Source organism: Oncorhynchus nerka, linkage group LG13 (assembly GCF_034236695.1).
Source record: "Oncorhynchus nerka isolate Pitt River linkage group LG13, Oner_Uvic_2.0, whole genome shotgun sequence".
In the NCBI taxonomy this organism is placed as follows: Eukaryota; Metazoa; Chordata; class Actinopteri; order Salmoniformes; family Salmonidae; genus Oncorhynchus; species Oncorhynchus nerka.
This window is the reverse complement of record NC_088408.1, coordinates 23,791,174-23,806,676: the sequence shown is the minus strand read 5'-3', so window position 1 is coordinate 23,806,676 and position 15,503 is coordinate 23,791,174. Positions and strand designations below refer to the sequence as shown.

Genomic DNA, 15,503 nt, shown 5'->3' with positions numbered 1-15,503 from the left:
TACCATTAACATCCCTATACTCTCCTCCAGCCTCCCTTTTTCCCCTCTGTTCCTTCTCAGTGTAAAAGAGCTGTACACCGTGGCTTTCAAATGAAATAAATCAGCAGCATCCTCATTGATGCAAAGCAGGGGTCCCACACGTACACACACACACTTACCCACACGCTTGACCTTCTCTTAACCAGCTTCACCTGGAATGTTTTTTTCCAACAGTCTTGAAGGAGTTCCCACATGCTGAGTACTTGTTGGCTGCTTTTCCTTCTCTGCGGTCTGACTCTTTGCCTTGATGACAGCTTTGCACACTCTTGGCATTCTCTGAACCAGCTTTATGAGGTAGTCATCTGGAATGCATTTCAGTTAACAGGTGTGCCTTTGTTAAAAGTTCATTTGTGGAATTCCTATCCTTAATGTGTTTCAGCCAATCAATTGTGTTGTGACAAGGTAGGGGTGGGATACAGAAGATAGCCCTATTTGGTAAAAGACCAAGTCCATATTATGGAAAGAACAGCTCAAATAACTGAAGAGAAATGACAGTCCATCATTACTTTAAGACATGAAGGTAATTCTATACGGAAAATTTCAGAAACGTTGAAAGTTTCTTCAAGTGCAGTCGCAAAAACCATCAAGCGCTATGATGAAACTGGCTCTCATGAGGACCGCCACACGAAAGGAAAACCCAGACTTACCTCTGCTGCAGAGGATACGTTCATTAGTTACCAGCCTCAGAAATTGCAGCCCAAATAAATGCTTCACAGAGTTCAAGTAACAGACACATCTCAGCATCAGCTGTTCAGAGGAGACTGCGTGAATCACACCTTCATGGTTGAATTGCTGCAAAGAAACCACTATTGAGATGGTTTGGAATGAGACGGACTGCACAGTGAAGGAAAAGCATCCAACAAGTGCTCAGCATATGTGTGAACTCCAAGACTGTTTGAAAAGCATTCCGGGTGAAGCTGGTTGAGAGAATGCCAAGAGTGTGCAAAGCCGCCACGGCAAAGGGTGGCTACTTTTTTGGTTACTACAAGTAGCAACATAGTTTTGATGTCTTCGCTATTCTACTATATATTTACACTGCTCAAAAAAATAAAGGGAACACTTAAACTTCCCAATGTAACTCCAAGTCAATCACACTTCTGTGAAATCAAACTGTCCGCTTAGGAAGCAACACTCATTGACAATACATTTCACATGCTGTTGTGCAAATGGAATAGACAACAGGTGGAAATGATAGGCAATTTGCAAGACACCCCCAATAAAGGAGTGGTTCTGCAGGTGGTGACCACAGCAGACCACTTCTCAGTTCCTATGCTTCCTGGCTGATGTTTTGGTCACTTTTGAATGCTGGCGGTGCTTTCACTCTAGTGGTAGCATGAGACGGAGTCTACAACCTACACAAGTGGCTCAGATAGTGCAGCTCATCCAGGATGGAACATCAATGTGAGCTGTGGAAAGAAGGTTTGTTGTGTCTGTCAGTGTAGTGTCCAGAGCATGGAGGTACTACCAGGACAAAGGCCAGTACATCAGGAGACGTGGAGGAGGCCGTAGGAGGGCAACAACCCAGCAGCAGGACCGCTACCTCCGCCTTTGTGCAAGGAGGAGCACTGCCAGAGCCCTGCAAAATGACCTCCAGCAGGCCACAAATGTGCATGTGTCTGCTCAAACGGTCAGAAACAGACTCCATGAGGGTGGTATATGAGGGCCCGACGTCCACAGGTGGGGGTTGTGCTTACAGCCCAACACCATGCATTTACATTTAATTTAAGTCATTTAGCAGACGCTCTTATCCAGTTTGGCATTTGCCAGAGAACACCAAGATTGGCAAATTCGCCGCTGGCGCCCTGTGCTCTTCACAGATGAAAGCAGATTCACACTGAGCACATGTGACAGTCTGGAGACTCCGTGGAGAACGTTCTGCTGCCTGCGACATCCTCCAGCATGACCGGTTTGGTGGTGGGTGAGTCATAGTGTGGGGTGGCATTTCTTTGGGGGGCCGCACAGCCCTCCATGTGCTCGCCAGAGGTAGCCTGACTGCCATTAGGTACCGAGATGAGATCCTCAGACCCCTTGTGAGACCATATGCTGGTGCGGTTGGCCCTGGGTTCCTCCTAATGCAAGACAATGCTAGACCTGGCTGGAGTGTCAGCAGTTCCTGCAAGAGGAAGGCATTGATGCTATGGACTGACCTGCCCGTTCTCCAGACCTGAATCCAATTGAGCACATCTGGGACATCATGTCTCGCTCCATCCACCAACGCCACGTTGCACCACAGACTGTTCAGGAGTTGGCGTATGCTTTAGTCCAGGTCTGGGAGGAGATCCCTCAGGAGACCATCCACCACCTCATCAGGAGCAGCATGCCCAGGCGTTGTAGGGAGGTCATACAGGCACGTGGAGGCCACACACACTACTGAGCCTCATTTTGACTTGTTTTAAGGACATTACATCAAAGTTGGATCAGCCTGTAGTGTGGTTTTCCACTTTAATTTTGAGTGTGACTCCAAATCCAGACCTCCATGGGTTGATACATTTGATTTCCATTGATATTTTTTGTGTGATTTTGTTGTCGGCACATTCAACTATGTAAAGAAAAAAGCATTTAATAAGAATATTTAATTCATTCAGATCTAGGATGTGTTATTTTAGTGTTCCCTTTATTTTTTTGAGCAGTGTATGTGTGTGTGTGTATGTGTGTGTGTGTGTGTGTGTGTGTGTGTGTGTGTGTGTGTGTGTGTGTATACATATATACATATATACAGTGGGGCAAAAAAGTATTTAGTCAGCCACCAATTGTGCATGTTCTCCCACTTAAAAAGATGAGAGGCCTGTATTTTTTTATCATAGGTACACTTCAACTATGACAGACAAAATTAGAAGATTTTTTTTTGAATTTATTTGCAAATTATGGTGGAAAATAAGTATTTGGTCAATAACAAAAGTTTATCTCAATACTTTGTTATACACCCTTTGTTGGCAATGACAAAGGTCAAATGTTTTCTGTAAGTCTTCACAAGGTTTTCACACACTGTTGCTGGTATTTTGGCCCATTCCTCCATGCAGATCTCCTCTAGAGCAGTGATGTTTTGGGGCTGTTGCTGGGCAACACGGACTTTCAACTCTCTCCAAAGATTTTCTATGGGGTTGAGATCTGGAGACTGGCTAGGCCACTCCAGGACCTTGAAATGCTTCTTACGAAGCCACTCCTTCGTTGCCCGGGCGGTGTGTTTGGGATCATTGTCATGCTGAAAGACCCGACCCAGCCACGTTTCCTCTTCAATGCCCTTGCTGATGGAAGGAGGTTTTCACTCAAAATCTCATGATACATGGCCCCATTCATTCTTTCCTTTACACGGATCAGTCGTCCTGGTCCCTTTGCAGAAAAACAGCCCCAAAGCATGATGTTTCCATCCCCATGCTTCACAGTAGGTATGGTGTTCTTTGGATGCAACTCTGCATTCTTTGTCCTCCAAACACGACGAGTTGAGTTTTTACCAAGTTCTATTTTGGTTTCATCTGACCATATGACATTCTCCCAATCTTCTTCTGGATCATCCAAATGCTCTCTAGCAAACTTCAGACGGGCCTGGACATGTACTGGCTTAAGCAGGGGGACACGTCTGGCACTGCAGGATTTGAGTCCCTGGCGGCGTAGTGTGTTACTGATGGTAGCTTTGTTACTTTGGTCCCAGTTCTCTGCAGGTCATTCACTAGGCCCCCCTGTGTGATTCTGGGAGTTTTGCTCACTGTTCTTGTGATCATTTTGACCCCACGGGTGAGATCTTGCGTGGAGCCCCAGATCGAGGGAGATTATCAGTGGTCTTGTATGTCTTCCATTTCCTAATATTTGCTCCCACAGTTTATTTCTTCAAACCAAGCTACTTACCTATTGCAGATTCAGTCTTCCCAGCCTGGTGCAGGTCTACAATTTTGTTTCTGGTGTCCTTTGACAGCTCTTTGGTCTTGGCCATAGTGGAGTTTGGAGTGTGACTGTTTGAGGTTGTGGACAGGTGTCTTTTATACTGATAACAAGTTCAAACGGATGCCATTACTACAGGTAACGAATGGAGGACAGAGGAGCCTCTTAAAGAAGCAGTTACAGGTCTGTGAGAGCCAGAAATCTTGCTTGTTTGTAGGTGACCAAATACTTATTTTCCACCATAATTTGCAAATAAATTCATAAAAAATCCTACAATGTGATTTTCTGGATTTCTTTTCCTCACTTTGTCTGTCATAGTTGAAGTGTACCTATGATGAAAATTACAGGCCTCATCTTTTTAAGTGGGGGAACTTGCACAATTGGTGGCTGACTAAATACTTTTTTGCCCCACTGTGTGTGTGTGTGTGTGTGTGTGTGTATATATATATATATGAAGTAGTCACCCTTTGCCTTGAAAGTTATAGTAAAAATAAAGAAACCCTTGAATTAGTAGGTGTTCTAAAATGTGTGTGAGAGGTCCCCACTCTGTCCTCTCTGGGGGTTCCCCCTGAATAAAACAGCAGCCCTACTTCCATCAGGAGCTGCTTGTAGAAGTGTGAGGGAGACTGGGGAGAATCAAGGGGGGAGAGTGAGCCCGCTATAAACCCAGCACTATTACCCATAATTACATTCACAGTTGATCGTTAGTAAGCAGGACGGAAGATGATGCTAAAGTGAAGCAGGACTATCACTGCCTGAGGCGAAGAGGGTGAGGCAGGGTAGAACTGAAGGCAAGAAAAGACAACTGCCATATTGTTGTCCAATCCTTCTCCTTTTTCCACTCTTCCTTCCCAATCATTTCACATCTACAGGGGTTAGAGGTTGATTTGGAATTCATCACATTTATCACTCTGTGGGCCAGAGACTTGGGGGGGTTCAGGGTTTTTGCTGATGGGATGATGATGTGTTTAGAAAGAAATCAATGCTGCGTTTCCCCCTCACCTGTGTGTCTCACCTCAGCTTTCCCCCGTGGATCAGCTGAGAGTAGAAGATCTGAAGGGGGACCCACTCTCTAACCCCCCCCCCCCCCTCTCTCTCTAGCTCTGCAGTGTGAGGTGCTACCGGTAGCGGAGACCCTCGACGCCAGGGTTCTCTCCCCCGAGGAGCAGCGTCGTCTGGCTGACCAGGAGGAGAACACTCTGAGAGAGCTGCGTCTGTTCCTCAGGGACGTCACCAGGCGCCTTGCCGTAGACAAACGCTTCAACATCTTCAGCAAACCTGTCGACATTGAGGAGGTGGGCAACAACACATAGATGGCCTGTTGTTGTAGATATGGTAGTATACCTCAGTAGATAGTAATAGAAAGATGGGCAAGTGCCACCCTAGAAAATTTGCTTTGTGAATTGAGTCCTTTAATGCCCCTCAACTCTTGTCTCCATTTGAGTGTTGCACTGATTGTAGTGAATTAACACTGCTGAACCGATTTCTCTTTTGATTTAAATGGAGTCAATAGCACCAGTTTAAATTGTGAGGACTGTGACTCCTTTTAGGTGTCAGACTACCTGGAGGTGATCCGTCAGCCCATGGATCTGTCTACTGTCATGACAAAGATAGACACCCATAAATACCTGACGGCTAATGACTTCCTGGTGGACATAGACCTGATCTGCAGCAATGCCCTGGAGTACAACCCTGACAAGGACCCCTCAGGTACACATGGAGGGATTAAGGTTTTGGCTATGCCCTACTGGCACCCTATTCCCTTCATAGTGCACTACTTTTGACCATAGGCTCTGGTCAAAAGTAATGCACTATGAAGGGAATAGGGTGCCATTTGGGACTCATATTGTTTACTTATATAGCTCATCTGGTGCACCTCTCGGGACTAACAGAATGTATGCTACTGGTACTGTTACCAGCAACATAAGTCAGTAGTAACATAGTTATGGAGACATCCACATTTGGGAACGTGCCTAGCTTGTAGATCCAGGGATGTGCCTAGCTTGTAGATCCAGGGATGTGCCTAGCTTGTAGATCCAGGGATGTGCCTAGCTTGTAGATCCAGGGATGTGCCTAGCTTGTAGATCCAGGGATGTGCCTAGCTTGTAGATCCATCCAGGGATGTGCCTAGCTTGTAGATCCATCCAGGGATGTGCCTAGCTTGTAGATCCAACCAGGGATGTGCCTAGCTTGTAGATCCAACCAGGGATGTGCCTAGCTTGTAGATCCAACCGGGGATGTGCCTAGCTTGTAGATCCAGGGATGTGCCTAGCTTGTAGATCCAGGGATGTGCCTAGCTTGTAGATCCAACCGGGGATGTGCCTAGCTTGTAGATCCAGGGATGTGCCTAGCTTGTAGATCCAGGGATGTGCCTAGCTTGTAGATCCAGGGATGTGCCTAGCTTGTAGATCCATCCAGGAATGTGCCTAGCTTGTAGATCCAACCAGGGATGTGCCTAGCTTGTAGATCCAACCAGGGATGTGCCTAGCTTGTAGATCCAACCGGGGATGTGCCTAGCTTGTAGATCCAGGGATGTGCCTAGCTTGTAGATCCATCCAGGGATGTGCCTAGCTTGTAGATCCAACCAGTGATGTGCCTAGCTTGTAGATCCAACCGGGGATGTGCCTAGCTTGTAGATCCAACCGGGGATGTGCCTAGCTTGTAGATCCAACCGGGGATGTGCCTAGCTTGTAGATCCAACCGGGGATGTGCCTAGCTTGTAGATCCAACCGGGGATGTGCCTAGCTTGTAGATCCAAACGGGGATGTGCCTAGCTTGTAGATCCAACCGGGGATGTGCCTAGCTTGTAGATCCAACCGGGGATGTGCCTAGCTTGTAGATCCAGGGATGTGCCTAGCTTGTAGATCCATCCAGGGATGTGCCTAGCTTGTAGATCCAACCAGTGATGTGCCTAGCTTGTAGATCCAACCGGGGATGTGCCTAGCTTGTAGATCCAACCGGGGATGTGCCTAGCTTGTAGATCCAACCGGGGATGTGCCTAGCTTGTAGATCCAACCGGGGGATGTGCCTAGCTTGTAGATCCAACCGGGGATGTGCCTAGCTTGTAGATCCAACCGGGGATGTGCCTAGCTTGTAGATCCAACCGGGGATGTGCCTAGCTTGTAGATCCAACCGGGGATGTGCCTAGCTTGTAGATCCATCCGGGGATGTGCCTAGCTTGTAGATCCAACCGGGGATGTGCCTAGCTTGTAGATCCAACCGGGGATGTGCCTAGCTTGTAGATCCAACCGGGGATGTGCCTAGCTTGTAGATCCAACCGGGGATGTGCCTAGCTTGTAGATCCAGGGATGTGCCTAGCTTGTAGATCCATCCAGGGATGTGCCTAGCTTGTAGATCCAACCAGGGATGTGCCTAGCTTGTAGATCCAACCGGGGATGTGCCTAGCTTGTAGATCCAACCGGGGATGTGCCTAGCTTGTAGATCCAGGGATGTGCCTAGCTTGTAGATCCAACCGGGGATGTGCCTAGCTTGTAGATCCAACCGGGGATGTGCCTAGCTTGTAGATCCAACCGGGGATGTGCCTAGCTTGTAGATCCAACCGGGGATGTGCCTAGCTTGTAGATCCAACCGGGGATGTGCCTAGCTTGTAGATCCAACCGGGGATGTGCCTAGCTTGTAGATCCAACCGGGGATGTGCCTAGCTTGTAGATCCATCCGGGGATGTGCCTAGCTTGTAGATCCAACCGGGGATGTGCCTAGCTTGTAGATCCAACCGGGATGTGCCTAGCTTGTAGATCCAACCGGGATGTGCCTAGCTTGTAGATCCAACCGGGATGTGCCTAGCTTGTAGATCCAACCGGGATGTGCCTAGCTTGTAGATCCAACCGGGGATGTGCCTAGCTTGTAGATCCAACCGGGGATGTGCCTAGCTTGTAGATCCAACCGGGATGTGCCTAGCTTGTAGATCCATCCGGGGATGTGCCTAGCTTGTAGATCCAACCGGGATGTGCCTAGCTTGTAGATCCAACCGGGGGATGTGCCTAGCTTGTAGATCCAACCGGGATGTGCCTAGCTTGTAAATCCAACCGGGATGTGCCTAGCTTGTAGATCCATCCGGGGATGTGCCTAGCTTGTAGATCCAACCGGGATGTGCCTAGCTTGTAGATCCAACCGGGGATGTGCCTAGCTTGTAGATCCAACCGGGGATGTGCCTAGCTTGTAGATCCAACCGGGATGTGCCTAGCTTGTAGATCCAACCGGGGATGTGCCTAGCTTGTAGATCCAACCGGGGATGTGCCTAGCTTGTAGATCCAACCGGGATGTTCCTAGCTTGTAGATCCAACCGGGATGTGCCTAGCTTGTAGATCCATCCGGGGATGTGCCTAGCTTGTAGATCCAACCGGGGATGTGCCTAGCTTGTAGATCCATCCGGGGATGTGCCTAGCTTGTAGATCCAACCGGGGGATGTGCCTAGCTTGTAGATCCAACCGGGATGTGCCTAGCTTGTAGATCCAACCGGGATGTGCCTGGCTTGTAGATCTTGTAGATCCAACCGGGGATGTTCCTAGCTTGTAGATCCAACCGGGGATGTGCCTAGCTTGTAGATCCATCCGGGGATGTGCCTAGCTTGTAGATCCAACCGGGGATGTGCCTAGCTTGTAGATCCAACCGGGGATGTGCCTAGCTTGTAGATCCAACCGGGGATGTGCCTAGCTTGTAGATCCAACCGGGGATGTGCCTAGCTTGTAGATCCAACCGGGGATGTGCCTAGCTTGATCCAACCGGGGATGTGCCGGGATGTGCCTAGCTTGTAGATCCATCCGGGGATGTGCCTAGCTTGTAGATCCAACCGGGATGTGCCTAGCTTGTAGATCCATCCGGGATGTGCCTAGCTTGTAGATCCAACCGGGATGTGCCTAGCTTGTAGATCCAACCGGGGATGTGCCTAGCTTGTAGATCCAACCGGGGATGTGCCTAGCTTGTAGATCCAACCGGGGATGTGCCTAGCTTGTAGATCCAACCGGGGATGTGCCTAGCTTGAAGATCCAACCGGGGATGTGCCTAGCTTGTAGATCCAACCGGGGATGTGCCTAGCTTGTCAGTCTTGAGTGATTCGGTGTCAGTTTCTCAGACTTACGTTATTAGTACGCTGCAGCTATGCAACATAGTGGCATGCAAGGCTTATCTAGTGAAGACTAGCTCTGTCTTGTCTCTAACCAACCTAAACATTGTTTAGTCAAAGTCACACACCAGCAATTATCAGTACTATCTTCTGCTGCCGTTTCCATTCACTTAACACTTTAACCATGTACGATGACACAGGAGAATTTAAATCCCAGCTATTCATCTGATACATTTGACTGTGACAAAAGTAATTAGATGTAGTAGATATGAGTCTTATTCATTATGATTTATGAAAGTGCTCCAAGGCAGTGACAACTTGGAATTGGTTTTCTTTCTTCACTCAACTTGAAATCATATGCACAGTGAGACAGAACCCCCTAAAACTATCATCGCCCCAGCTTAATGTCTCTGCTGTTTCTCTCTGCAAAGCTGCATCTGCATGAGAATATTGTTGTTTCTCAGTGGCCCATTTCAATCCATTTTTATCTCAACCTCATCCTCTGCACCACTGTTACTGCCAGTGTAGCCAGATAAAAGGAAAAAGCACTTCACACACACTACACTACACTACATTACCCCACACACCCTGAGAAGCAGGGGCCACGTGCACACAATCTCACAAACACAATCCCACACTCCCACGCAGTTGAAGACTTGCCAAAAAAGTATTGTCAAATCAATTAGAATAGCATACATTATTTAAACACACGGGCTGTGTTGGTGCTTACGTAAAAGTAAAAGTTGTATGTATGGATTCCCGCTTATGAATAATTCCCACGCTGTGGGAAAAACTGAAGTTCCCTTTGTGTCTGTCACAATGGAATATGCTGTGGCAATAATTGAAAGCCATAGCGATGGAAGCCTAGAGACTGAGGACCCGACAACCAATCAATTCAAATGAATCTCCCTGGGATACTGTAAATCTGTGCGCCCACTAAACCAAAGAAGGTCATTTCTAACTGCTTGCTACTCAGTTAAATGTAGATTTACTTGCACGTACGCGTGCACACACACACACATACACGGCAGGTAGCCAAGTGGTTAGAGTGTTGGGCCAGTAACCGAAAGGCAGGTGGAGAGCCCCTGTAATTTGTTTAAATGCAGGGGCCACAAAGGATGCACTAAAGGGGGAAAATGCAATTAAGGAGTTTTAATAAGTAAGCCCAGTACGAGACTCCATCCTCTAGTGTCCCTGGGAATAGAGTCCAGCCCAGTGCAATCACATTTGATCATTTTGGAATTTTCTCAGACTTGATGGCTTTTTGAAACACACTGATATACACTACATCACCAAAGTACGTGGACACCCTTTTCAAATCAGTGGATCTGGCCATTTCTGCCACACCCGTTGCTGACAGGTTTATAAAATCTTGCACACAGCCATGCAATCTCCATAGACAAACATTGGCAGAATTAATCAGTTTGTCACATTTTTGCCCTGCTAGAGCTGCCCTGGTCAACTGTAAGTGCTGTTATTGTGAAGTGGAAACGTCTAGGAGCAACAACGGCTCAACCACGAAGTGGTAAACCACACAAGTTTAGCAAACAGGATCGCCAAGTACTGAAGTTCCTAAAAATCGTCTGTCGCAATTACAGGGTCTGTAGTGACGCCTCTAGCACTGAGATGCAATGCTTTAGACCGCTGCGCCACTCTGGAGCTCAATCTTAACGCTACAGCATACAATGACATTCTAGAGTTCTGTGCTTCCAACTTTGTGGCAACAGTTTGTGGAAGGCCCTTTCCTGTTTCAGCATGACAGTGCCCCCGTGCACAAACCGCGGTCCATACAGAAATGGTTTGTCGATGGGTGTGGAAGAACTTGACTGGCCTGCACAGAGCCCTGACCTCAACCCCATCAAACACCTTTTGGAAGACTTGGAACGCCGACTGCGAGCCAGGCCAAATCGCCCAACATCAATATCCGACCTAACTAATGCTCTCGTGACTGAATGGAATGTGGTTACCATAAATGGACCAATTTGTTATTTTGATGGTTCTAGCAGTCCATTGTCCGATTAACAAGCATCCATATTAGCAAACCTATTTAATTTGACTTCATATTTCTCTAGTATAAGCTACTTATTGTAATGAACGATATTAGCCAAATGCCTGCGAACGGTGTCAGTTCACCTAAACATAGGGTATGACATTGTCACGCAATATTAGGTTTAAAGGTCTGTGGAACAGCATATACAATGCCAACCACTACTAAACCTCATCATAAATGGACTAATTTACTTGTGGAACAGAACTTACACTGGAATGTGAAATAAATGCATAGTACACTATCAAGTCACAACAAGGCCGACTTCAAATAGACATCCATAGGTGCCACACGAGTTTCAACTTTGGGGAAGCAATTTTTTCACCTTAAAATTGCAACTTTTTATTATAAAGGATTGCATGCCTCTATCATCACATTTGCAGACTAATTTAAGATGGGCTACTATTTCTAATGTCATGAGTAGATTGCGTAGTCATAATTTAGGCTAATATATCTCAATCACTGTTAGCAAAACACAGTTCTGAACAATGCATGCCTGAGCACATAGTGACAGAGTAGGCCTAATCAGAGATGTTTATTTCTTTGCATGTGAAAAATGTGGTCTTTTATGAACACATTCCATGCAATTCTACTACACTTTATATGACTGGAGACATAAGCACCTTTTTTTAATACGGCAAGAATGTGGAGCCTACTCTGCTGACACTGACAAATGTAAAACGACCTTGTCTTGAATGCAACCATCTAATCTAGTCTTATGAAAATGGGAGACGCAAATATGATGTCCTTCTAGCCTGTAGGAGGAAGTTGTCCCCCAAAAACTTTCCAGTCATACTGATCAAATGATAAAGGCAGTGAATATGTGCACTCACCGGTCCGCTGGTGCCAGTAAGATACGCTGCGGTTTCCCCTGGTGCCAGTAAGATGCTGCGGTTTCCCCTGGTGCCAGTAAGATGCGCTGCAGTTTCCCCTGGTGCCAGTAAGATGCGCTGCAGTTTCCCCTGGTGCCAGTAAGATGCGCTGCAGTTTCCCCTGGTGCCAGTATGATGCGCTGCGGTTTTCCCTAGTGCCAGTATGATACGCTGCGGTTTCGGCTGGTGCCAGTAAGATGTGCTGTGGTTTCGGCTGGTGCCAGTAAGATGTGCTGTGGTTTCCCCTGGTGCCAGTAAGATACGCTGCGGTTTCGGCTGGTGCCAGTATGATACGCTGCGGTTTCGGCTGGTGCCAGTATGATAGGCTGCGGTTTCGGCTGGTGCCAGTATGATAGGCTGCGGTTTCGGCTGGTGCCAGTATGATAGGCTGCGGTTTCCGCTGGTGCCAGTAAGATGCGCTGCGGTTTCGGCTGGTGCCAGTATGATACGCTGCGGTTTCCCCTGGTGCCAGTATGATAGGCTGCGGTTTCCGCTGATGCCAGTAAGATGCGCTGCGGTTTCGGCTGGTGCCAGTATGATACGCTGCGGTTTCCCCTGGTGCTAGTAAGATGCTCTCCGGTTTCCCCTGGTGCCAGTAAGATACGCTGTGGTTTCCCCTGGTGCCAGTAAGATGCGCTGTGGTTTCGGCTGGTGCCAGTATGATACGCTGCAGTTTCCCCTGGTGCTAGTAAGATACGCTGCGGTTTCCCCTGGTGCCAGTATGATACGCTGCGGTTTCGGCTGGTGCCAGTATGATACGCTGCGGTTTCCGCTGGTGCTAGTGACATACGCTGTGGTTTCCCCTGGTGCCAGTAAGATGCGCTGCGGTTTCCCCTGGTGCCAGTATGATACGCTGCGGTTTCGGCTGGTGCCAGTATGATACGCTGCGGTTTCCCCTGGTCCAGTATGATACGCTGCGGTTTCCCCTGGTGCCAGTATGATAGGCTGCGGTTTCCCCTGGTGCCAGTATGATAGGCTGCGGTTTCGGCTGGTGCCAGTATGATACGCTGCGGTTTCCCCTGGTCCAGTATGATACGCTGCGGTTTCCCCTGGTGCCAGTATGATAGGCTGCGGTTTCCCCTGGTGCCAGTATGATAGGCTGCGGTTTCCGCTGGTGCCAGTAAGATGCGCTGCGGTTTCGGCTGGTGCCAGTATGATAGGCTGCGGTTTCCCCTGGTGCCAGTATGATATGCTGCGGTTTCCCCTGGTGCCAGTATGATAGGCTGCGGTTTCCGCTGGTGCCAGTAAGATGCGCTGCGGTTTCGGCTGGTGCCAGTATGATACGCTGCGGTTTCCCCTGGTGCCAGTATGATAGGCTGCGGTTTCCGCTGGTGCCAGTAAGATGCGCTGCGGTTTCGGCTGGTGCCAGTATGATACGCTGCGGTTTCCCCTGGTGCTAGTAAGATGCTCTCCGGTTTCCCCTGGTGCCAGTAAGATACGCTGTGGTTTCCCCTGGTGCCAGTAAGATGCGCTGCGGTTTCGGCTGGTGCCAGTATGATACGCTGCGGTTTCCCCTGGTGCCAGTAAGATACGCTGCGGTTTCCCCTGGTGCCAGTAAGATGCGCTGCGGTTTCCCCTGGTGCCAGTATGATGCGCTGCGGTTTCCCCTGGTGCCAGTAAGATACGCTGCGGTTTCCCCTGGTGCCAGTATGATACGCTGCGGTTTCCCTGGTGCCAGTAAGATGCGCTGCGGTTCCCCTGGTGCCAGTATGATACGCTGCGGTTTCCCCTGGTGCCAGTATGATACGCTGCGGTTTCCCCTGGTGCCAGTAAGATGCGCTGCGGTTTCGGCTGGTGCCAGTTTGATACGCTGCGGTTTCCGCTGGTGCTAGTGACATACGCTGTGGTTTCCCCTGGTGCCAGTAAGATGCGCTGCGGTTTCGGCTGGTGACAGTATGATACGCTGTGGTTTCCCCTGGTGCCAGTTTGATGCGCTGCGGTTTCCCCTGGTGCCAGTATGATACGCTGCGGTTTCCCCTGGTGCCAGTAAGATGTGCTGCGGTTTCGGCTGGTGCCAGTATGATACGCTGCGGTTTCCCCTGGTGCCAGTAAGATGCGCTGCGGTTTCCCCTGGTGCCAGTAAGATACGCTGCTGTTTCCCCTGGTGCCAGTATGATAGGCTGCGGTTTCCCCTGGTGCCAGTAAGATGCGCTGCGGTTTCCCCTGGTGCCAGTAAGATACGCTGCGGTTTCCCCTGGTGCCAGTATGATACGCTGCGGTTTCCCCTGGTGCCAGTATGATAGGCTGCGGTTTCCGCTGGTGCCAGTAAGATGCGCTGCGGTTTCGGCAGGTGCCAGTATGATACGCTGCGGTTTCCCCTGGTGCCAGTATGATAGGCTGCGGTTTCCGCTGGTGCCAGTAAGATGCGCTGCGGTTTCGGCTGGTGCCAGTATGATACGCTGCGGTTTCCCTGGTGCTAGTAAGATGCTCTCCGGTTTCCCCTGGTGCCAGTAAGATACGCTGTGGTTTCCCCTGGTGCCAGTAAGATGCGCTGCTGGTTTCCCTGGTGCCAGTATGATACGATTTCCCCTGGTGCCAGTAAGATGCGCTGCGGTTTCCCCTGGTGCCAGTATGATACGCTGCGGTTTCGGCTGGTGCCAGTATGATACGCTGCGGTTTCCGCTGGTGCTAGTGACATACGCTGTGGTTTCCCCTGGTGCCAGTAAGATGCGCTGCGGTTTCCCCTGGTGCCAGTATGATACGCTGCGGTTTCGGCTGGTGCCAGTATGATACGCTGCGGTTTCCCCTGGTCCAGTATGATACGCTGCGGTTTCCCCTGGTGCCAGTATGATAGGCTGCGGTTTCCCCTGGTGCCAGTATGATAGGCTGCGGTTTCGGCTGGTGCCAGTATGATACGCTGCGGTTTCCCCTGGTCCAGTATGATACGCTGCGGTTTCCCCTGGTGCCAGTATGATAGGCTGCGGTTTCCCCTGGTGCCAGTATGATAGGCTGCGGTTTCCGCTGGTGCCAGTAAGATGCGCTGCGGTTTCGGCTGGTGCCAGTATGATAGGCTGCGGTTTCCCCTGGTGCCAGTATGATATGCTGCGGTTTCCGCTGGTGCCAGTAAGATGCGCTGCGGTTTCGGCTGGTGCCAGTATGATACGCTGCGGTTTCCCCTGGTGCCAGTATGATAGGCTGCGGTTTCCGCTGGTGCCAGTAAGATGCGCTGCGGTTTCGGCTGGTGCCAGTATGATACGCTGCGGTTTCCCCTGGTGCTAGTAAGATGCTCTCCGGTTTCCCCTGGTGCCAGTAAGATACGCTGTGGTTTCCCCTGGTGCCAGTAAGATGCGCTGCGGTTTCCGCTGGTGCCAGTATGATACGCTGCGGTTTCCCCTGGTGCTAGTAAGATACGCTGCGGTTTCCCCTGGTGCCAGTAAGATGCGCTGCGGTTTCGGCTGGTGCCAGTATGATACGCTGCGGTTTCCCCTGGTGCTAGTAAGATACGCTGCGGTTTCCCCTGGTGCCAATATGATACGCTGCGGTTTCCCCTGGTGCCAATATGATACGCTGCGGTTCCCCCTGGTCCAGTATGATACGCTGCGGTTTCCCCTGGTGCCAGTATGATACGCTGCGGTTTCCCCTGGTG

The 15,503-nt window shown here is 49.5% G+C and overlaps 1 protein-coding gene across 1 annotated transcript in view; it reads left to right on the top strand.

The window, feature by feature from the left end:
- The window catches only part of LOC115139226 (ATPase family AAA domain-containing protein 2-like), a 138,031-nt gene that overhangs the window by 41,032 nt on the left and 81,496 nt on the right, over positions 1–15,503 (top strand). Inside the window, exons 21-22 of the mRNA XM_029676381.2 lie at positions 5,017–5,210; positions 5,466–5,625. Coding sequence (XP_029532241.1) covers positions 5,017–5,210; positions 5,466–5,625 — 354 coding nt within the window. The remainder of the gene's footprint in view (positions 1–5,016; positions 5,211–5,465; positions 5,626–15,503) is intronic.